At 40.8% G+C, this 23,898-nt stretch overlaps 1 protein-coding gene and 1 pseudogene across 1 annotated transcript in view; both read right to left on the bottom strand.

Moving 5' to 3' along the window:
* Positions 1 to 23,898, bottom strand: part of PDE11A (phosphodiesterase 11A) — a 287,291-nt gene that overhangs the window by 23,751 nt on the left and 239,642 nt on the right. Inside the window, exons 16-19 of the mRNA XM_036320024.1 lie at positions 16,556 to 16,633; positions 11,008 to 11,071; positions 5,383 to 5,457; positions 2,645 to 2,728 (exon numbers count right to left, since the gene is read on the bottom strand). Of these exons, the coding sequence (XP_036175917.1) occupies positions 2,645 to 2,728; positions 5,383 to 5,457; positions 11,008 to 11,071; positions 16,556 to 16,633 (301 nt within the window). The remainder of the gene's footprint in view (positions 1 to 2,644; positions 2,729 to 5,382; positions 5,458 to 11,007; positions 11,072 to 16,555; positions 16,634 to 23,898) is intronic.
* On the bottom strand, positions 9,972 to 10,301 carry LOC118661706 (annotated as a pseudogene).

Below are 23,898 nucleotides of genomic sequence, written 5' to 3'. Positions count from 1 at the left end.
TAATGGTGATTTCTTTCCACTGAGGATTCCATTGCAGTGCTGAAGTGCCCACAGTTATGTAGGATTATCTAGTTCAATGATGAAAACTACATTGTGTGAGATGGAACAAAATAGGGACCCTCAAAGAGGACAGTTAAAACCACTCTACGAAGTTCCAGTTGTGGGCTCTTTGAAATGTTGGTTTCAAACCTTGTGAAGAATTTACAAGTGAAACCCATGAGATTCTTTTTAAAAATTAGCCATGATAAGGAATTTTAAAAAGAACATGGTTTTCATGCTTTGTTAACTGAGAAGATACAGCAACAGGTGTAAAATAAATTTCTTTTTAAAAATATATTTTTTATTGATCTTTAGAGAAAGAGGAAGAGAGAGGGAAAAAAGAAACATTGATGTGAGATTGGAATATTGATTGGCTACCTTGTGCATGCCACCTATTGGGGATGGAACCCTGACCGGGAATTGAACCATCAACCTTTTGGTACATGGGACGACACCCAACCAATTGAGCCACAATTGCCAGGGCTAAAATACACAGCTCCTTTTACATGCCTCTGTAGAATGCCATGGCTCTTTCCATTTAGTTTAATAAGAAAAGATAATAGGAGAACTATCTAGCACAGGTAGAGAGGCCATCACACCAAAACTAAGATGGGGGGTGAGCAGGAGACAACTCTAATTTAGTGGTAGTGCCACTAACATTTCTATACGTTAATTTACCCGAGGATAAAAATAGCAGGTATCTAACCTTATGGATAAGTGGCAAAGTAAAACGGATGTGAAAAGTCAGGAATAATAAACAATGTGATGTGGTAATATTACTCTCTCAATTCTGGAAATTGCTATTTTCAGTTTAAACTTTCTTTTTAACCTAAAGATTTCAAAGTGTTCAATAGGGAGTATAAAATAAGCTCAAATGATTGTGAACCAGTAATCAAACAATTAAATTAACATGGAAAAGCATATGAGAGTTCTTTCCAGCATTTACTATAACCAATCACATGGGAAGGGGTATTTACTTTGGGTTCATCCCAAAGTAGCTTTGCAAACCAGTACCAACAATTTATCAGCTCCACAAATACATGTTTTCATCCTCCTAAGCTTTACCTATATGAAAGGAATCTATTAATTGCAAGAATAATTTATTCATGCCATTTATTACTTAAGTGTGCACAAACAACTGATTATCATAAAAAAATAACTTAACATGCACTGTCAAGGTCAGTTTAGTAAAGGAAGATCTTCCTAACCCAACAGCTGCATAGCTTATTCAGAGATACCAGGATCAAGGATGAGAGGAGAGGACAGAAAGAAAAGAGAGTTGAGGATCCTCTTATAATTAAGGGTACATCATTTTTGATTTTTCATCCAATCTTTCATTATTAAATAAAACTATATTCCAATTATAATTAATCTACTTTAGATTATTTTAAACTTTGACTTTATATGATTATATGTTGAACGGATAACATAAAACAAAAAATGCATTTACTTTTGTTATTTATAATCATTAAAAAATCGCATTTCCATTTTCAAGACAGTATTCTAAGTTTGTGTGTGTGTGTGTGTGTGTGTGTGTGTGTGTGTGTTTAGGTTAATGTGACAGGACTCAACAGTTCCTAAAAGTCCTAAAACCAAGTGGTAGATAAGCCTGAAACTTAATGATTGTGAGGTCCTTAAAAAACAATACTGTGTCTTTAATGGAGTTACACAGAGTGAGAAAGTAAAGCAGTTTTGCTTTCCCTGCATGTGTTTCTCATTTGAAGTTAGAAAAGAAGTTCAGTCTGATTGAGCTAGGTGGGGGGTAAAGAATTTGCCAGATTTTACACATGAAAGCAAATGCTTAGAAGTGGAATTAAAAGCCAATGTACATCAAACCCTTAATGTTAACTGATGCCAGCCCTAATCCATACTCAGAAAGAGGAGGGGAACATTCACAGCCGATGGCACTTGTCTCCTTGCCGGGGGCAGGTCCCGAACACCAGGGCCAGAAGCCGTCGGCACATCTTGCTCAGCACTCAGTGGTCTGCATTTGTCACATGCATCCCGGAGACAGGGACGTTAGGATGGAAGGGGATTTACAAAACTCCATGGCCCAGAGGTTAGAGCAGAAAACTGTGATTCATGGAACCCTCATGATATTCATGAACATAAAAGAAAAATTGTAAAAAAAAAAAGAAAGAAAGAAAAGAAAAAGATTTTCACAGCCAAATGTTTGAGAAAGTTAGAGTTAATCAAGGTTAAACATGTTTCTTTCCTGAAGGACTTCTCCCAGGCTTCAGTATTTGAATGTGCAAGGGAGATTCCTAGTTATTGGGCCTGAGAGCGCTCTTTGAAGAGGTATCTATTAGGCTATGGCTGCATACTGTGTTCCATGGGGCACAGTTTGAGAAACACTGAGAAAAACATTATCATCCCTGAATTATAAATGAGGGCGTTGAGGCCCATGAAGATTATGTCCTCAGGTCTCAGGCTTCTAGGCCAACTTTCTCAGGGTGTGATAACACATCTGAGAAAAGGTCCACTGTAACCATGGTTCTTAGAAAAATACATACCCGAAGAGGCTCCTAAAACTAAAGTTGAAAGTATGCTACCTACACTCTTCTGGCCCAGTCAGGGCACACGGACCCTCCCGAATCGTGAGTACCTGGTACAGAGGCATGCAGATGCTATCGATCCACTCCAGCTGCAACCGAGGCAGTTCATCCTTCCGGTTCCGATCAAAAATAGCCTAGGATGGGGGAGGAGAACCTTGCTTTATTACACCCGACAGTTTTACAGGTGCTTTGTCAACTACTTTGCCACAATGATCCCATTTTTACCAACCAAACACTTCACAAATCACAATCCATCTTTACACGCACTTTCTTTTCTTTTATCTATGATGAGAAATAAAACATTTTCACCTCTTTTTATGAGATTTGTAAACGAAGTTATTTGAACTTTACAGCACGCAACTCCTTGGGGCCAAAATCTGTCTCCAGATACAAGTAACTGCCACTAAATCAAGTCATCAGGTCGCTGGGAATTGGGTACAAATTTTATTGCCACCAAACTGATGGAGGCTTTTGTTTTTAACCATGAAAGAGAGTGGGATCGATCAGAAAAGATCCTTGAAAACCATTTCATTTTAAATAGGAACTATTTGTATTAATTTTTCAGGGCGGGGTGTTGATGTGGCAGTTCTGTGTGTTCTTCAATTAGGTTCTGTCTGTCATGAATAAATTCCTAATTTTTAAAATCTATCACTGAATGGATGACGGTAGGAGGTACCCATTCTTTCCCCATTCTCAGCCTTTAAACTTTATGGTATTATAATGTTTAGAAAAGTTGGCTATGTTTGTGAGAAAAAGAAGTAACATGTATCTAGGTAGCAGGTCTGAAAAGGGAAACCATCAGTAGGAATTGGAGGGGTAAAATGGATTCCTTGACCAAATACTGCCTTTTACGCCAGGGAGAACGTCCCTCCCTTTGTTCTTAAGGGCGAGGTCAGGGTCTAAGAAACAACTGACCTTGCCCCGCGTTACTGTCTTTCCTCTAGGTAAAACGTGCCATCCTATCATTTTGGTGTTCACACAGGTCATGAGGGCAGATCCAGGCCACCCCCTTAGGGATGTAAACTGGTGCAGCCACTATGGGAAACAGTATGGAGGTTCCTTAAAAAATTAGGAATAGAGTTCCTAGATGACCCAGCAATCCCTCCTCTGGGTATCTACCGGAAAATTTTGAAAACATTTATTCATAAAGATATATTATTCATGGTGGCCAACACATGGAAACAACCCAAGTGTCCTTGGATAGATGATTGGAAAAAAAGATGTGGTACATAAATACAATGGACTACTCCTCAGCCATAAGAAAAGATGAAATACTGCCATTTTAGACAATATGGATAGGTCTTGAGAATATCATGCTATGCAAATAAATCAGACAGAAAAAATCAAGAACTGTATGATTTCACTCACATGTAGGATATATGTGACAAAAAACAGACTGTTTTTTTTTAAAGGGAAAATCTTTTATTTGAAAATAGATATATGGCTTAGAAAAATTTGGGTTGAATTAGGTTTTACACATTAACTATGTATTCCAATTTAGTGTCTTTATTTTTATAACCAAATTGGGTGACACCAAATTTGTTTTCAAAATAAAGGCATATTTAAAAATCAGTATACATATATGTTGCTTTTAAAACTAAAATAACTGGTGTATTAACCTATTCTGCACATTTTATATAAATGAAAACATATACTATGTGGTCTTTTGTGACTGGCCTCTTTCACTTAGCATGTTTTCAAAGCTTATTCCTGTAACACGCATCAGCTCTTCATTCATTTTTTTTTTTTTTTTTTTTTTTTTTTTTTTTGCTGAATGATATTCCACTGTGTAGATACACCACCTATTATTTATCCAGTTATCATTTGATGGGCATTGGGTTGTTTCCACTGTTTGGCTATTATGAATGTTGCTGCTATGCAGTCTCCTGACCTAATTGCAGAGGTAAGCAACAGATTAAGGACAGTTAAAATTAGTAAAACTGTCTATTCTCACTTCAAGTAGGTAAAACTGTTTAAGCTAGGACCTAGTTCTGCTGCTTTTCCTTGCTTTTAAATGTGAGTAAAGAAAGGGGGTCTTAAAATATTCAAAACTCAATGGGCACATTTCCCGAGTTTCCTTGAATCAACTGTGCTGTGCCAGACATTAAAATACGTTGCACCATTCTTGGAGCCAGTGGGTTTTTAGCTAACCATTCATTAAGAAAAAAGAGGCCGCCCCCTCCTTGAGGGTGTAATCAAGGCATTTACTAGCATATCTTTTGTATCCTGATGAGTAAAACCAGCACCAGTCGGAGCCTACAGTAAGCATTCTCAAATAACATTTGAATGGATATGAACTGCTGTAAATAGCAATTCTATCAGCAGAACCTAAATCTCCAGGTGAAACTTTTCATTTTGTAATGTTCAAAATTAGAAAATAAAATCTTCAACACTCATTATTTACGACAGCTGCCTGTTCTAGTTTCTCAAGGCTAGACAGCTTGCCTTTAATTCTTTTTTCTGTATTTGTATTCCATAGTAGCCATTGACCACATCTGAAATACCAGCCCTGGGCTCTGAGTTATTCAAATGCCACTCTGCACATCCTCTCTTGTGCCTGCTTGTCCCCCTGTGGGTGCTCAGGAAATTCTTGTTAAGTAGCTCACCACTCTTAATCAGACACCTGGGAAAAAGAGGGTTTAGCATCTAAGCTTAATTAAAGTTTTAAACTTTCAGGAGTGCTTCCTTAAATCTATTCTTAATTTTCCCCTTTTCATGTGATTTGAAGTCATTTTTTTAAAATGTCACTCAAGAGGGTAGATACATCATAATAAAAGGATGAGCTTACTGAAGGGGTGAGTTTGAGTTCTGATCTCTCCCGATCTCCTTGTTCGAAGAACTCGCTGGTTACAAGTTCGGCCACCTGAAACATGTAAATATTTCAATTTATGGCTATGTCTAATTTATCACCAGACTAAGAAGTTATTTCTGGCTTCTGTGTATGGCAATTATCTTCAACACACAATCATTTAAAAAGCTTATGAGGAAGTACCTTTTGTGCTTGAAGGTTATTGTAGAAATTAATCAATGAAACAGATTTCCTTTTCATCAGAAGAAACTGTGCATTGTAATTTTAGATGCATGCCAGTAGACAATTTCCAACAGCATGTATAGCTGGCATATTTAGGATGATGCAAATAATAAGCTAACAAGATTTATTACATTATTAATGTATATTTGTTATTATAATTTTGGTTGTTTCTATGTAGATTCTTTACATTGTTGCATACTTTTATCTTAACCTGGTTTAATCTTGCCCTGACAAAGACTCCTGAACTGCCTCGCCTACCAACATCTGTGTGCCTCTGGAAGGAGTAACCCTGGGCGCACCCCTGCTTTCTGCTGGGAAAACCAGTTGAGGGGCAGGACTAATGCTAGAGTCTGTGCTCATACCAGACTTTTACAGTGTGTCATGATATAGTTTGAAGAACGTAATTTGCTCTCCAGGCTGTCTGAATCTATGTACTAAAAGTGTTCATTTGTGGCAGGTTCTAGTTGGTCCGAGCACAATTAAATGACTATTCTATCCCAACCCATAGATATTTATCCAAAGCAAGGACCTGTGTTTTCCTCTTCTCATCCATTAGTGTGGATGATCAGAAGTTACTGACCATAGTCAAGCTAAAGAACTCTTTTCTGAGTCCTGTGCTTCTAAGGATAGCTTTACGGGAAGCAAATTGATATACTAGATAAGTGTTGAACAGGTATTTGCAACAACACTGTGGTGTGCACCTAGAAAATCTCTGAGATGAGCTAGCTGGATTTACAAAATATTGGAAGAGCAGAAAAAAACCTCTAGACAACCAGATGGCAAGAAGACCTGGATCCACAGACTAATTTTCCCCTGTTCTAGGCTCTTATAAAGGTGAGGTTCTTAGGCCTGGTGAAGACTTGAATGGCCTAATTTGGGGTAAGTGCATAGAATGAAGATAATTACCTAAGTGTACCTTTTAAGAGCTTTGTCAACCATAAATCATAGCATTGATAAAACATAAAAACATCACACACACACACACACACACACACACACACACAAACCTGAGAGTAGCAAATATACAGTCATTTATAAAGAAATAGAATATTTAGCAAGTTCAGATTTTAAACATGTAAAAAATTCAACAGCATAAAACTAGTTGGAACTGACTCAGTATTTATGGGACTTGTTTTACTTCTCGGCTCTCTAGTCTCTGCCACTACCTTTCACTTTAGTGCTCAGGCCTGTGTCCTTTCCTCTGGCCTTTTAAAGGAAGAAATGGTCCCCTCAGGGCCTGGCTTTATTTATTCAGCCCCCAGCACTCTCCCTCAGACTGCCCGGAGGTGGGTCTTTTACACTGAAGAACACAAATGTACAATCAGGTCACTGAAGGCGGGAGTCCTGCATAGGTCTGTAGCCCCTGAAAGGCACAGAAATTAAAACAAAATCTTGTCCTGGATCTTTCTAAAGTGGTCCTGGGTGTCCCCCCTGTGCATCTTTCACAGCTCAACTTGTACCACTGTGTTCTTTGTACTTAAAAACCCAATTAGGAGCATTAAGTGGCTCCTGATTGAATTTTGCATTAAAGAGGGGAATTGAGATGCTAATCAGGCCTTGGGGGATCACTGGGGAAATCCACATGCTTCCCATCATGTTTGTGAGGAAGGAAAAGTGGAATAGACACCAGTAAAAAAAAAAAAAAATCTAAGCGGGAATTAAAAAATAAACAAACTTCTAGGAAATTAGAAATACATTTATGTTTTTACTTATTCTTATTTTAAAAAGATTTTTAAATTGATTTTTGGAGAGAGAGGAAGGGAGAAGGAAAGCATGAAACATCAGTTGGCTGCCTGCTGCATACCCCCTACTGGGGATCCTGTCTGGGAATGGAACCTGCAGCCCCTCAGGAAACCTTCCGTACATGGGACAGTGCCCGAACAGCGGAGCCACACCGGCCAGGGCCATTTATGTTTTTAGAAGAAGGTTCCATTGTTTTTATTCAAATGGTTCCTAAAATCATGGAAATGATATTTTTAAAATGCTTTAACCTATTCAATTCAGAGACAAACAAGTGAGGTCTCCAATGTAGAGGTGTGACAAGATTCTGATGGAAGCATTTGGAAAAACACAGCATTCGGATTTATTTCCTTGAACTCTTGAGTTTCTGCATGTATCAGCAAAGTTCACATCCTAAAATTAAAATAATATTTACACCAGTGACGAAGGAGACCATCTACAAGTGGCCATTGGCCTCTTTGGTCTAAAATATCAAGCAGAAACTTTTTTCCTTCCTAGTACTTTGTCCTGTCACTTTCCTGCCCCCAAGTGGCTCCTGCTCCTTTAGTTCCTTCTTGACATGCATTTCACTGGGGTTTCTGAAGGCCCTGGCACATCATCCCTCACCCCCTCCCTTTCCAATCTTCTCTATTTTTCCCCTGGCCCCCCTAACTTTCTCCCACTCTCCACCCCTCTACTCCCCTTCCAACCCTACCATGGTGCCCTCTCCCCGCTAGGACTACATTTCCTCCAACACCTGGAAGAGCCACCTACCTCTTCTCTGCAGTTTATTCTCAGACTTTACTGCAAGAGAGGTCTTCCCCCACTGGGAAGTGAAGAGTGGGCAGAGTTGTAAAAATAAGCTACTCATCCACACCAATTGTGTGTTTGGGGTGCATCAAAAGCTATGTTTTGGGTGTGTGTAGGTCTTTAATGTGCTTCCAGGCCTGATGTAGAGATTGGCAAATATCACCCAGAGATCCTGAACTTGGAGCTTGAGACCATGACTGCTGGGGCATTTGGTCATCTCCCCTGGGGAGTGGGTGAGCATGTTTTGCCTTTTGCCTGCAGGAGGATAGTGAATCATATTTTTGGTGATTAAAAGAGCAAATTGTGGTAGTCATGTTTTCAATAATTATTTCTGGCTTTTTAATTTCTGGGCACATGGAAAGATTATATTCCCTGGTTGGGCAGGGTTTTGTGACAAGTTCTGGCCAATGAATTGTTGGAAGATGGGGGTTTCATTTCCACTGCAAGACCCACAGGGCATCTGCTATAGTGATACAGGCAGTGGCTGCCCCTTTAGCCTGTGTCCAGAAGAAGGACAAAGCGGTAGGTGCCAGCCCGCCCTGGATGCACACATGCAGGAGTCATTTGTTGGTTTAAGCCACTGAAAATTTTGGGTTTAGTGGCAACATCACCTATCTTGCTGACACGCATCATTTAAAACCGCTGATTGAGGCATCCTGTAAAAGAAAGCATAAACTGCTGGGAAGAATGAAGGCTTGGGAGCCTAATATGCTAAGATTTTAATATCTAGCTCCACCGTTTGCTAAGCCTCATTTTTCCTATTTGTGAAATAGGGATAATTACTGGATTAGTTTCTTGGGGCTGCCATAAATTATCACACACTTGGTGGCTTAAAACAACAGAAATTTATTCTCTTAGGGTTCTGGAGGTCAGGGGTCCAACATCAGTTCATTGAACAGAAATCAAGGTGTCAGCAGGGCCACCCTCCCTCGGGAGGCTGTAGGGCAGGATCTATTCTTTGCCTCTCTCACTGCCAGCATCCCTTTGTTTGTGGCTGCCTCACTCCAACCTCTGTCTTGTCTTCACATTGCCTTCTCCTCCTCTAATTGTGTAATCTCCCTGTGCCTGTCTCCTATAATGCCACAGGTGATGGGGTACAGACACCTGGAAAATCCAGGATAATGATGATGATAATGATAATGATATTGATGGTCCTTAACCACATCTGCAAAGACTCCTTTTTATTTAAGGTAAAGTTTACAGGTTCCAGGGACTGGGACCTGAGATCTTTGGGTTGCCATTATTCAGCCTACTACAGTAACCACACCTACCTCAAAGTGGGTTTTGAGGATTTAAATGAGATCTCACATATCTATACTAATAAAAGAGTAATATGCTAATTAGACCAGATGTCTTACGGACATCCTTCCAGACGCCCTTCCAGGCAAAGCCACAGTGGCAGGGGCTGAGGCAGAGGTGGTTAGGGGTGATCAGGCCGGCAGGGGAGAGCAGTTAGGAGCAATCAGGCAGGCAGGCAGAGTGGTTAGGAGCAATCAGGCAGGCAGGCAGGCAGATGAGCGGTTAGGATCCAGCTGTCCCGGATTGCGAGAGACCCACAGGGATTGGACCTAAACCAGCAGTTGGACATCCTTGGGATCAGGCCTAAGCCAGTAGTCAGCCATCCCCTGAGGGGTCCTGGATTGGAGAGGGTGCAGGCCAGGCTCAGGGACACCCCCCTCCCATGCACAAATTTCATGCACCGGGCCACTAGTAAGTATATAGCCATCATTTAATATTTGTTATTTACTTATTCAATCAATAAATATTAGTTATGCATTGGTATATGAATGTATGATATTTCCCTAAAATATGAAGTCTTTTTTTTTTAAAGTTTAAAATAGTTTTTATAAAGATATGTTGTAACATGTAATGACTGTTCACTCTACAAAATCTTGATCATAGAGCTTATAATACACCTAGTTGAGAGTAGCACCCAGGTTTTCCAAATTGTCAGTCATCATTTTTCTCTTGTCTGCATAGACTTCTTCTCATTAGCTGCTTTCTGCTTTGGTTGCATGATCTCAGAGTCTCTCTGTTTTTCTCTGAGAGGCAGTCAAGCTATCCTCTTTTCTTTTTCCCTTGCTAATTTCCTGGGATTTCTTCATGTTTTTCTGGCGGTCAAGTTCTCGTTGATTTCCATGGGCCATGCCGACTACCACACTGAGCCCAGAAGAGCGACTCCAAAATATGAAGTCTTAAGACACCAAGTCACTAGCTTAGACCTCACAGTTCACATAGTAGGTGCCTCCTAAAACTTAAAGAGATATAACCTCAAATAATATTAATAATCAAGGATTTTAAATTGTATAATTATGGCTTGAAAGCTTTTCTTGTTTTAGAACTAAGATTTTTTTTTTTGGCAGTGAAACTAGATAGTAGAGGCATGATTTTTGGGATACAAATTAATTTGGATACTGCACACTATGGCCAAAAAGCCCTCCGATCTTGAAATAGTATTTAAAAAGAAAAATAGGATTTTTTATTTATCTCCTTGGATTTTTTTTTTCAGATGTGAAAAACGGAACCTTATGCTAAAACATAATTACCTATTCAAAAACACTATTTTTGAAACTCATGCCTTAAGAAATGGTCGAAGTGTTATTTGGATTTAGTGCGTTAAAAAAATGTTCCAGAGTCAGAAATATTATTAGTCAGCAGGAGCACAACAAAGGAAGGCTGGGCAATAAACTATGTGGAGCCTAAGCCTCCTGCTATTTTTTGCACCATGTTAATACCGATGCAAATTGACTGGGGTTTCAGTGCCTGGTAGCCAGGGCTCTGGGAATATCGTCGCCCCCCCCCCCCCCCCCCCCGTCCCTCCTCTGCTGAGCCTTGCCATTAATCACCACTTGCCTGTCTCGAGATCTCCCACGGTTTGGTCACGGCTCCAAGGTCACAGGCTGTCATTAACATTGATCTGAAAAACAGAACCAAACAAAACAGCCTGAATAATCTTTTGTTGCTAAACAAACCCATCCTGGATACATAAATAAACAAAATGGAACAGAGGCAAGCTCACATCTTTTCCTCAACAAGGGAAGCACTGTTTGTGGTCCCCATGCTTAGCATCTCCATCCTGAGGCCACACGGCTCAGGAAGACAAAGCTCGAATGCTCCCTCGGCTGCCCTTTGTTTTGTCCGCAGCAGATGGAGGAAAGCAAAGCGTGCCTTTCTCTATACCTGAGCTAAGCACGCTCCGCCTAAAATAATACGTAATGGGCAATGCTATGTATTTTTAACTATCAGCAAGGGAGTCAGCATATCATACCATATACATAGCTGATGAATCTAATTACCAGCGATCACTGATGGATGGGAATGGAAGAAAACCCACACCAAAGAGGTGAGGCACATGCTGCCTTAGAAGCTCCTTTTCCTCTCCTCCAGGGAGCTAAGATTTATGGGTGCGGGCCACACCGTTTTTCTCCAGTTTCCTGCCTGGCTGCAACCGTGTGTGATAAGGGTCACAAAGAGACATTCAGCTACAGCTTTCGTGAATGTGAGCAAGTAAGAAAGCACAGGAAAGATCCGAATCAGATTACGGAGGAGCAGATTTCTATTGGGTTTTACTAGAATTCACACTGAACTGTGGAGAAAATGCAGAGGACAAGTCAGATTGTAGAGGGCTCAGGGGTTTATAATTGGATGTGGTGGGAAAGGGAAAAATAAAACACACTCTTTGTCCCAAATCTGCTTTCTTTGTACTAAGAGCAGCAGAAAGTGATGAAAAATAATGACGGATCTGGGCTGGGAAACCACATCTTATCCAGCTCCTTTTGGAAGAGAGGGTGTGTTGTTACAGGTCAGAGGGCAGTCCTGATGTCAGGTGTTAACATTCATGCCCCGCTGGTCCCAGGGCCTTGGGAACATGTCTGCCTCCCAGATGGCGGAGCATGCCTAGATGGCAGTGGGCTCTGTGCGACTCCACCAGGGACTCCCTCCAGGGAACAAGCAGAGGGGCTCACAGGTCATTCAGAACACAGCCAGGCACACCAGCATCAGCAGCCCTCCGGGAGCCAGGCGGCATCTAATCCCAACAGCCCTGTGCTAGGTAAGCAGTGGTTCTCAACCTGTGGGTCGCGACCCCTTTGGCGGTCGAAAGACCCTTTCACAGGGGTCGCCTAAGACCATCCTGCATATCAGATATCTACATTACGATTCATAATAGCAGCAACACTACAGTTATGAAGTAGCAACGAACATAATTTTATGGTTGGGTCACAACAGGAGGAACTGTATTTAAAGGGCCAGAAGGTTGAGAACCACTGATATAGAGAGACACCAGTCTGTTCTTCATACTTGATCTTCTGTAACAAGCACTTCCGCAGCCCATGGTTTGCCTGCCTCTATACGAGGTGGTCTACCAACTAACTCCTAACTGAATGAATCCTTGTCACAACCCTCTGAGGTAGGCAGACCTCAGACCTCCTCTTGCCACACTTGGATGCTTCTCATTTTAGGTTCTGCTGGTACCAGAGGGGAACACGACTGTAAGCAATGCATTAGAATTTGCCATCTCTCTCCTGGGCAGGAAATAATCTCTCTAAACTTGCCTATTTTTACCATAACTTGGATGATTACTTAGGTTCCATCTGCTTGAGAATTTGAAACTTACTTCTCAAATTCATATTCATATCACCATGAATCAGTTAATCAATAAGTTCATTGTGTTCATGCTAGGTGCTCTAATAATGATAATTCTAATAGCTACCACTTATTGAGCAGGCTTATAGGTAGACATACTATTATTATTTCTATTTTACAAAGCAAATAATGTTTTTGCATTCCTTGATCAGAAAGGTTAGGTAGCTTGCCCAATATTACACAGCTAAGAAGTATCAAAGCTAGGATTGTTATCCATAAAGTCTGACAAAAGAGTCTCTACTTTCAATGAATACTTGGCAGTGGAGCAGAAAGTCTATACAGAGAAGGAAGACACAAAAGAGCCGGGGGCGGGGGAGGATGGTGAGGTGTCTGAAACCCTTATTTGATTGGCACTGGGGAGTTAATTAAGGTTGAGGGCTCAGGAGGGACCTGGCAAGACCATCAAGGAGAGAACTTTAGGTGGCAGATATGAAAACAGTTTGAATAAGGAGAAAGTGGAAGCAGGGAACCAGCTGACAAGTATAAGTTGATAAAGGCCTACAACAAAGAAGGGCAGGGGAAATGGAAGGGCAAGATAAGGTGGGAGATTCCACAGGAAGAACTGAAGGAGGAAAATGAGCAGTTTTACCTTATTTGTTTTAATCCAGCCTCTGCACAAAGTGAACAGTCTTTTTTGACTCAGAAGAGAGTGGGGAGGGAGTTTGTACCAACTGCTTTAGTTTCATAATTCTAGTCCAATTTACAGTTAAGTGGTGTCAACCTGCTCAGTGTGACTGGACGAATGAGTGGTCAATCACGAGTCTCTGTCCTAGTGGGGTGGGTGAAGAACGGCAATGTATTTAGACACCCAACCCTCACATAAGGTCATTTTTATCACACCTCTCCTCTACATGCCAACAGTAGTTCAATAAAGATCTTTCTTGACCTGTTCTCTAGTTTTAAAACAATCTGCAACCTAAAAGGAATAAATTTTAATTTTAAAGATATATTCAAATTCAGTAAAAGATTTCATGTATGAACTGAATTTTGCACTTACTAAACAAAAATATTCCACCTCGCAGTTTGCACTCTATCATTGCTTTACATTATAAACACAAATAACCACATCCCCTCAAATGGCCACATAAAATGACAGAACTGAAGAACTCAAGTTATTTGTTTTCCATCCTTACCATCACTGTACTATCATTGTTTGCTTTGAATATACTGTTTAAAAGCAGGGCCGTGACACTCCCAAAGGTTGGAGACACACAGGACACCCGGAGGCAGGGCAAAAGGTTCTGAGCCAATAGGAACCCTTGAAAGTGTTTCCACCTGTACCGGGGGCTGACTGTCTACCTGGACATTCTCGAAATCAACTTACATGTAATTAATGCGTAAGTAGTAATGTGCTCTTTGAAGCTTTGCTATAAATTATTTTGATACTCAACAGTATTCTCAGCAATTGTTTACAACTCGTACTAACAAAATATTTTTCTCAGGAGTATCTCATCATCGACATTGTTTAGACTGCAGGCACATGGTGATGATAAAAAAAAGACACATTTAGTTGGTTTTATTACTACTTTAAAATTCCCTAATACAGTGCTCTCCAGAGCCCCTCCTCACTTGGTGCACATGGTCAGTGTCTAACCGTGAACTGAGGAGGGAGGGCAGAGCTAGGGGGGTGGACCTCCCGGAGCACCTCTATTTTACATGTACTTCCAGATAAGTTGTTTTTTTTGTGTGTTTTGTTTTGTTTTGTTTTTTACATATGAGGTCCCCTGCCAAAAGTATTTGAACATCTACAGGAAAACATCCAGGTGGACATGAGGAACAAGCACTGGCATTTTAGGAGTCGTGCTCAGAAGAAGCCAGGCCCAAAAAAGTGGAAGTCGTTTAAGAAGAGATGGCAGCTGAAGCCGGAGGATGCTCAGAATGAGAATACTAAACCCAGGTCCTTGGGGGAGAGTTACACTTCGGTAGTAGTGGGAGGTGGAAGACTGGAAAAGGACAAAGAGAACAAGGAAGAGTCAGAAAGAAAGTGGCAAGTCCAGAAGAGCATGGCTTTTCAGAATCCAAGGCCAGAGAGAGTTGTAAGAAAGGAAAAGCCAACACAAGTAGGAGTTTGTGAAGAGATCAGGGAACCTGAAGAGAACAAAGGCTGTAGAATTAGATTCCTGGGAGCTGACCGATGCCTTTCAAAAGGAACAGAAATCACATTCATAGACTAAATTCCTCTGTAGGGAAATGGCTAACTACTCTGTGCTAAGTCTACATTTTGGAATACTATGGAGCATTAAAAGATGATGAGGTATGAACATGAAAAGAATTCCAACACATATAGTTGAGTGAACAAGCAAGTTCAGATTACATGTAAATACAGAATTCACATTAAAACAGATAAATTCATACTAGATAATTTTTTCCTATGGTTCACGTAAATGTCCATGCTTTGGAAACGGTGTGGAAAGATACAGCTAACTGATAGCACAGCACAGCTATGTGGCAGTGTGGGGATTGGGAGCGAAGCTCAAAAAAGAACTGGAAGTTTATCTGTAATGTTTTAATTTGTTACAGAAAAATACTTTCCTATAATTATTTACAGAATGAAAAGTTACTTAACAAGAAAGAAATTGCCTTGCAAGAAGTTAATAGAAGTTGTGAGGAAAGGAGAGAACTAGGATTGGAACTTGAGAAGAAGGTAGATTTCAGGGATGAATTTTTTGGCTGAGGAGATGGAAACGTATTTTTAGAAAAGTCATAATGGAAAAACACACACCAGATTTTGAAAATGCAAGTCAAGAGAATACAAACAAGGTCGGGATGCAGATGGCGGTGGTGGAGGGGAAGGAATTAGGACACAAGTGGAGGTACTGGAAGGTTCCCCCTCACCCTCAGGAAAGGACATAGAAAAGGTCTGTAAAGATAACAGACAAAGAGTAATGCAGAGAGGGGGGGACAGGAGGGCCCTCTAGGGAGACAGCTATAAGAAGTTGGCTTCAGGGGGACAGTGCAGGGGAGCTCAAGTTCTGAAGGCGGGGCAGAGGTTTCAGAGAGCAAACATGGATGGGAAGGGGGAGGTCTGATGGGGTCCCACTCGGGGTGATCCCAGCGGCTGTCTGCTATGGAGCAGACACAGCAAATCCATAATCCCGGCCTCACAATTTCCAGGAACGGTCAACAGCTCTGGAGTAGGAATAAGACAGCAGAAGGTCCTAGATGGCTGAGGTGGGTATGACACAGACAGAAATAGAGTCTCACCAGCTGGTGTGGCTGCAATCAGTGGTTAAAATGTACCACATAAAAATGATGGTTTGCGGCTGTCTCTTCTAAACAACTGGGAAGAAGCCCTGTGAAAAGTCTAGAACTCCTTATTCCCACCACCAAATGGTTCCAATTGGTTTTCTCGCTACAAGAAAAGCAACAGTGAACTCTGCTTTCCTTTATGCTGTGGAACTTTTCTGAGATTCAAACACCGCCCGCGCCCCTCCCCCCCCGCCCCCCCCGACCCCCCCCAACTTTCTCCCGCCTTCTCTGGAGAAAGATGAGGTCATGGCTTGCTGAAACGGAACCAATTTGAATATCATTTTCTAATTCTGAATGCAAATTTATGGAGAGGAGACAAAAATATAATCCATTAGAAGACAAAAAGACAGTGTCTATCTTTTCTCCAATTATTCAACTAATCTCTCACTGTTTGAGTGTAAGCTAAGATTTGCTGCTTTAAAAATCATTTGCGTGCTCTTCGCACTGTCAGGAAAGCAAAGCTAAATCTTCAAATAATGAAGAAACACAAACAAGAGCTTTCTCTTACCGAAATATATCACGATGGGGTTTGATGTTCCAATCGTATTCTCCTTTACTGACAAGTTCAAAGAATTCAGTTCTCCTCCTGCACAAAATCAAATGAAGAAAGAAAACACACACCTGGAATGAAATTTCTCAGTCTGCGGGTGACATAAACACATTTATGGGAAAATATAAGACCACCCGAACCAAGTAACTTAATATTTGAAATCACGAGGCTAAAGCACTATCAAAATAAATCACTTCTTAAAAAAATGTTGAGGCTTCAAGAAAAAGCCACCATCATTTCTGACTGTATTTACAACAGAGAAGATTATTGAGCCATAAAACAGAAAACAACGTGTTCCTGCATTTAGGATTCTTGCTGGAGGCCCTTGCGGCACCGAACGTCGGAGAAGAAAGGCAAGGACAAATAAAAAGCAGGAACAAGTTTGCAATGTTCTTTGATCATTCAGCATAGAGCTGAGCTGTGTGATGACCCAAGATAAGCTCGGCTCCCTGGTAGAAAATTCAGGACGAATCCTTTTTCTAGGTAAGAAAATAACTATTTCAGCACTTTAGTGTTTAAACACATGAGCTACGGAGTGAAAAATAACTATGTTTAAGCAATGGGTCAGGCACCTACTTGCTGTGCAACTTTGGGAAGTCACTCAAACCTTCTGAGCTTCAATTTCCCAACCTCTCACATGGGGATTAGGTTTGCTGACTCGCAGTTATCGTGAGGATTACATGAGATGACATGCAAAGCCCTTTGCACAGAGTCTGCACATTTTAAGTGCTGGACACACACACGCACGCACACACACAGTTGAGGAGGTGGAGATATGTGAAAGACAAGAGAAAACACTCCTCAGTTGTGAAAATAAGGGTGATTCATTTCTATTTTCACAACTTTAATCTAGTTAGATGACTTCATTATTTTTATAGTGAGAAAGCAAAAAAGAAAAGAAACGTCATCATCATTTTAAGTCTTTAAGAATTATTTCCTACGGTTTCACCTTCTTGGCTCTTCTTAATGAGAGACTATTTAAAGGATCCTGACATACCGTTTCCCAAAGTGCATCCCACAAAATACCAGTCTAGGAGGTACTCCATATAAGGGTACTCCCAGCCAAGTGGGTTTGGCTTTCTTATCAGTAAAGAATAATATTAATGGGATTTACATTGTTAGGATTGGTGGGAAGATGAAATGAAATGATTTGTGTAAAACACTTCATAGGGTACCTGGCACACAGTAGGTGCTCAGTAAGGATTAACTAGTGTTATGCTCAGAAGGGCTGAGTTCACTGGCCCAGTGTTTTGCAGCTGGTGAGCAGCGGAGCTGGGCTACAAACAGCCTGTTAGAATAGCCGCTGTCCCAAGCAGCTAAGATATGTCCCAGGTGTCCTAGGAGAACAGAGCAAGCCACTTAGCTCAGCTTGAAAAATCATAGAAGATCATGGAAGGTTTTCTGAAGAAGCTTGTCAGTCATCATCCCTGTCATCATATGTACCTGGGTGACATTTCAATCCTATGAGTTATTCTAAAAATCACCAGAGTGCTAGCTCCAAGAGGACAAAGACCTGGTCCATTTTTGTTCACTCCCAGATCGCCAGTGCCTATAAACAGTGCCTGACATGCAGGAGGTTAGTAAATGTTTGTTGAATTGATCCACGAATGAAAAAGATAATCTCATGAGACCATTCACATAAAAACATAACTTTCAGCTACTAGTTTCACCTAGATTCTACTTGTTCTGGGTCTTCACAGTTGCCATTTGGAGAGATGGAGATAAGAAAACAACATAAAACCTATCCAAGAAAAGCCCTGTCAGATTCTTGAAGACTAGATTCTAACTTGAACCATGTGGACAACATAATGAGTTCTAGGAAATTTAAGAACACCGTTGTCTGACCTTCCTTCCACTGAGTATTGTTATGTCTACTGAGAGCATGTTAGAGGTATGAGACATGACATTTTTGATGCAAACTGGAGGCATAGCCACCTAGGTGGCTAACTCAATACAAAAAATATGTTTTAAAAATACAAATCTATGACATGCCAACCAAACAGAACCATAAGAATAAATTCCCCCATGATGGAAAGTTTAATAGCTAGCGTTACTGGTCTGAAAGTCTTAAATCAACTGAACCCCAAATCAGTACACAGACTTTCCATCACATTATAACAAAGCTAGATTTTATTGACAAAAGGGAATATCCACTATCCCTAGAGGATGGTGGATAGAGGAGGGCAGGAAGAAGTTCTTGCACAGGGCACAGGAGAACGTGGCATACTAATTTTATTCCCCCCCCCCCCCCCCCGACAAAACTGCAATTTCTTAAGAGGCTCTATTCATTCTGGCATCCCAGGGTTTGGCTATGACCTCATATAGGAATAGGAGACTTCCTTCACACCATAGTTTTATCAAGATGAACATGGGAAAAGTCTAGTCATTGGTGGAACCATGTACATCATACATCTGGTAATATATTTGGTCACATAAATGACAAATAGATGCTTTAAAGTTTAAACCAAAGTACATTTAAAAAAAATTAAGTTTCTGAAAACTAACATCTTGAAAGACAGAGATCATCATTTTCATAAGGCAAAAGGGTTTTTGAAGTGATGATATGCAAAGGTCACATAACAATATATGCCTCTCTCTCTCTCTCTCTCTCCCTCCGTGCACACACACACACGTATGTGTAAAACTGCTGGGTCATAGAATGATTTATTTTCTATATTTAACTTGAGTTTTCATTATTGTAGACTGTTACAGGTATACAGGGTAGGGCAAAAGTAGGTTTACAGTTGTTTAGTATGTGAAACAGAGTTTATTCTTGTATTATTATTTATTAATTATTATGTTATTTTATATATGAACAACTTGTAAACCTACGTTTGTCCCACCCTGTATGAAACCTTTGAGAACAATTTACTGTCATTTTGTAGGTGAGGAAATCCAAGGTGAAGGAAGATGAAGCTGAATTGCTCAGGGTCCCAGGGAAGCTGTGGGAAGATCTAGGTAGATTCCAGGTCCCCAGCCTCCCAGACAGCCTTGCGTGTTGTGAGGGTATGGAAAGCAGTGGCTGAGCCCCTTCACGAGGTGCCATGGCACCATGGACTGCCCTGCTAGTACCCAGTGCCATGGCAGGCACCACACAAGGGGATGCTCCAAAGAAGAGCTGCAGATGGCCCGGGCCAGCTTGGGTCCATGGCTCCAGGTGGTTTATTTCTGAACTCCTCCTTAGTGACAATCATTACAAAACAACAATGTGAAATTCACTGTGCTTTTTAAAAATGCATTTGCCCACAAAGCTTTTTAGCATCAATATGTGTGTGTGTATGTAGATTTTTACAGAGTCAACAACATGATCATTTGTGCACACAAAATTATATATAAGACTCCCTGGATCCGGACTCCTCTGCCACAAGGACCAATATCATTACCTTCTCAAGTACAATCCTAAGAACCTTGTTTTTCAGGGACAATGGCAAATACCTCAGCTAGTGAAAAGCAGCTTACTGGAAAATCTCATTTATAATCAGATATCTTTTTATTAGGCTTTTATCCTGCTCTTGACATAAGTTCCACTCAGAAAAATATAGCAGTCTTTACAAAAGCATCATTTGAACAGAAATGCTAAAATTACCCTCAAAAATAATTGTAAAGTTTGGTTACCAGTCACCCATCACTACATTGAAAATCTTTCTGGTTTGTAATTTATCTGCAAGGCACCCTTTGTTGGTAAAGTGAGAAATCACCATATGTATATATTTTTTGTAAATTCATATATTACATATTATTTACCTATGTATCTAACTGTTCTGAATCTACCAAGAGTCTAAGAGCCCATGAATGTTAGGAGAGGTGGCAAATCACGATTGTGACTCTCCTGAAAATCCAGCCCCAGGGTCATCAGGCAGGGAAGGCAGGAGTGTGTGTAGGCAGCTGGGTGGGTGCAGGAGAGGAGTTGGATGTTGTCTTCTCAGTGTTCTCGCAGCTCATTCAACAGGCAAGGGTACATCTGCAACTGGCTGCTAAATGCAAATTCTGAGAGGTGGGGGACTTTGGATGTAAAAGCACCGGCGAAGAGTAAATTAATATGCAGATGTTAACTCCAGTAAGTATGACTAAAGAAACAAAAGTCATATATTTAATTTGGAAAATGAATTATCCTCCTGCTTAAGTAGTCCGATAATACAAGGACTAAGAATGAAATCGCCTGTCTGATGCTGTGCTGATGTTGACAACACAAATAAAATTGGCAAAATGCAGGAAATGGAAAGACTGGAGTGACTTTGAATGTTAAAAATGGCAGAAGATTAGACAATACAAGGACCTAACCATCAGTTCCGTTAAACCATAATCACCAGGTGGAAGTGGTTTAGGGCGGTGCTAGATGGCACATGCCCCAGTGGCCCCTGCATTTACTTTGGCTGCAGCACTTGTCACGCTTTGGTGTTACTGTTTTTCTCTCTTCCCCACTGGGCTCTGGTTCCCTAAAGGTAAGAAACATGCCTTTTCTACCTCAGCATCCCCAGCAGCTAACACAGAACCTGGCATAAAGGAGGCATAATAAGTGTTAGTGGATAAATTTCTCACTTTTTTATACAGTTGCAATATTAGGTGGATGGGGATGTGGGCATGACTATATGTAAAATTGCTTTGAAATGCATCCAGAAGTACCAAAATATTTCTTCCATCAACCTTCCATAGGGCCTGTTGTGCTAGTAGATTAATTTATCAGACTTTGTTAGAATATAAGACTGTTTGGAAAAGAGCAATGGGTTAAGCCCTACAAGTCAAAACACCTTACTATACATTAGTCTCTTCCTTTCAATATGGCGGCTAATTGAGTGCAGGCAACTGTGGAAGCTGATGGCACTGAACATGGTGGGCTCTTAATAAATGTTTGTTGAATGAATTAATATTCCTGTCTGCATAGGAGTAAAAACATTCATTGAGCTCTTATTGTATTTTTTAAAATAAATTGCTTATGATATTAATCTAATTTTTAAAAGATGGTCAAACGATGATTCCTGGCAATCCTAGATGAGTTAGTACATTTTGCTGTCATTATCAGATGCTTTTGAGAAATGCTGCTTATTGCATCCCTTTAGGCTGGTTTAGAAACCAATAGGCTGAGCATTTTCCATAATTGTTGATGAATGTTTGTAGAACACAAAGGGAAATGAAAAAAAAAACAACTCATTTTTTAAGTCTGATTAATTAGAAAGCCAACCAAAAAGGCATGGGGCACCCATTTGATTTATAAAATCTGAATTATAAACCCTCAGTTTAAAGAGTGGTCTGAGGCAATGTGGCCTGGAGATTGAGCATAGACAATGTGAGGACTTCGGAAAAAGTCTTAACCCTCTCTAAGACTCGGCATCCTTATCTATAGGATGGGGATAACAATATCGACCTTATAGTTGATCTGAGAATTCAATATCAAAAAAATTTTATATTTTGAGAGCTTGTTATGTCAGGCAATGCGTCAGGTAGATTTTGGGGTTCCCAGAGTGAGATGTCTAATAGTGGAGCTCCTATTCCAGTGGTGATATGGGGAGATACCTAGAGCAGAGCTGGGCGCAGAGCAGGCACCTGGCAGATGTGAGAGACACTGATGTGATCATGCCCTGTTGGGGGGCGATGCTAAACTATAATTGCTACCTGACGGCAACACCCCCAAGGACTGTATTAGAGCTAAATAATTTTCAACTTCTGATGCCCCAGCTTAGCTCCATGCAATTGCAGTCTCAGCCCCACCAGTCAGGCTCCTGAGCAACTGGAACCTGGAGCCTGGGCCCCGCCCCCCAATCTGCTGGTTAGTCTGCAGTTAGTTGAATTGCTATGGCTTGCTGCCCAGTGTGCTTGGAACTGGCCTTGGACATGGGCATACTCAAGTTACTGCTGCCTTTAATGTCTGAGTGTTCCCAGGACTGGCCTCAGTTTCCCCTTTAATGCTCTTAAACTAACAATCCTATAAGTGCAGAGAGAATGGCAGAGTAGTTCAAACGTTTTGGAGCCCAACTACTAGGCATCACTCTCAACTTTATTAGTTAACATTGTGAGCAATTTACTGGATCTCTCCAAACCTCAGTTTCCTCAGGTGTGTTTGAGCTCCAACATAGTACCTGTTCTTATGGGACTGCCCTAAATGTTAAATGGGACATGTGAATATGAAGCCCCTACGTAAGCATGCAGGAAATACCATGTCCATTGGTGTGAAAGTTGCATAGGCCGTCTTTGTTGACTTCCACGCAAATAGTACAGGGCACTGTGATCTCCCTTCGACATTTTAACTCCTGTAATTTTGAATCTCTCTCTTTGCAGACCTCAAGTGTTATCTTTAATTATAAAAATTTTGTTTAGTTCCTGGCTCAATGGGTCTTTTCTTTATAAGGTATTTTAAATGATCAAGGTTATCAAATTTAAATTATTTAAATATGAATTGTTTAGATTATTTAAATCTTACTTATTTAAATTACCAAGTTATCTTTCAAATAGGCGATCTCCTTTGACCATCACAAGGGCCCTAGGGGATTGGTGTGGGTGAGGTGCCTATCCCCATACTGCGGATGAGGAGACTGAGGCAAAGGGAGATTGAGTGACCCTCAAAGTCACATGGCTGCATACTGATAAGGTATATCTAATTCTTGCCTGGGATGCTGAAATTGCTACTTAAATATCAAAGCCTTGTTCACTGCAAGGACTTGGAAATAGACACAGAAATCAATTTTAGAAAATCATTCAGCAGAAACTGGAAAAAGTTTTGGTGAGTTGGAAAATCAGGCTGAAGAATTAATCCCCAGATTTAGGTGGTGAAACCCAGAAATTCACACTGAGGTTTTTTTTTGTTTTATTTTTCAAACTTGTGAATTCTGCTTTTATCTGTCACTTGTAGGAGAGAATCTTGAGCACACCTAGAACCATTAGAAATTAAAGTTACAGGGCTTTGTGGCTATTTTTAAAGAGGTCCCACGTTTCCAGGAACCTTACGTTTTTCCCTGCCGGCGCATCGCAGGAGATCCTGCCCCTAGGAATGAGTCCTGCACCCCTCTCCAAAGGCCTGGCCCTTCCTTTCTCCTTCTTAGGGGAGGAAAGCAGTGTGTTTCCTCCCTGGTTGACCTGTACTGTCATGACTTTTTTTTTTTTATTATTAATATATTTTATTGATTTTTTACAGAGAGGAAGGGAGAGAGATAGATAGTTAGAAACATCGATGAGAGAGAAACATCGATCAGCTGCCTCCTGCACATCTCCTACTGGGGATGTGCCCGCAACCCAGATACATGCCCTTGACCGGAATCGAACCCGGGACCTTTCGGTCCGCAGGCTGGCGCTCTATCCACTGAGCCAAA

Source organism: Myotis myotis, unplaced genomic scaffold, assembly GCF_014108235.1.
Source record: "Myotis myotis isolate mMyoMyo1 unplaced genomic scaffold, mMyoMyo1.p scaffold_m19_p_8, whole genome shotgun sequence".
Taxonomy (NCBI): domain Eukaryota; kingdom Metazoa; phylum Chordata; class Mammalia; order Chiroptera; family Vespertilionidae; genus Myotis; species Myotis myotis.
Note: the sequence above shows the minus strand (reverse complement) of the source record. Positions and strands in the feature narration are given on the sequence as shown.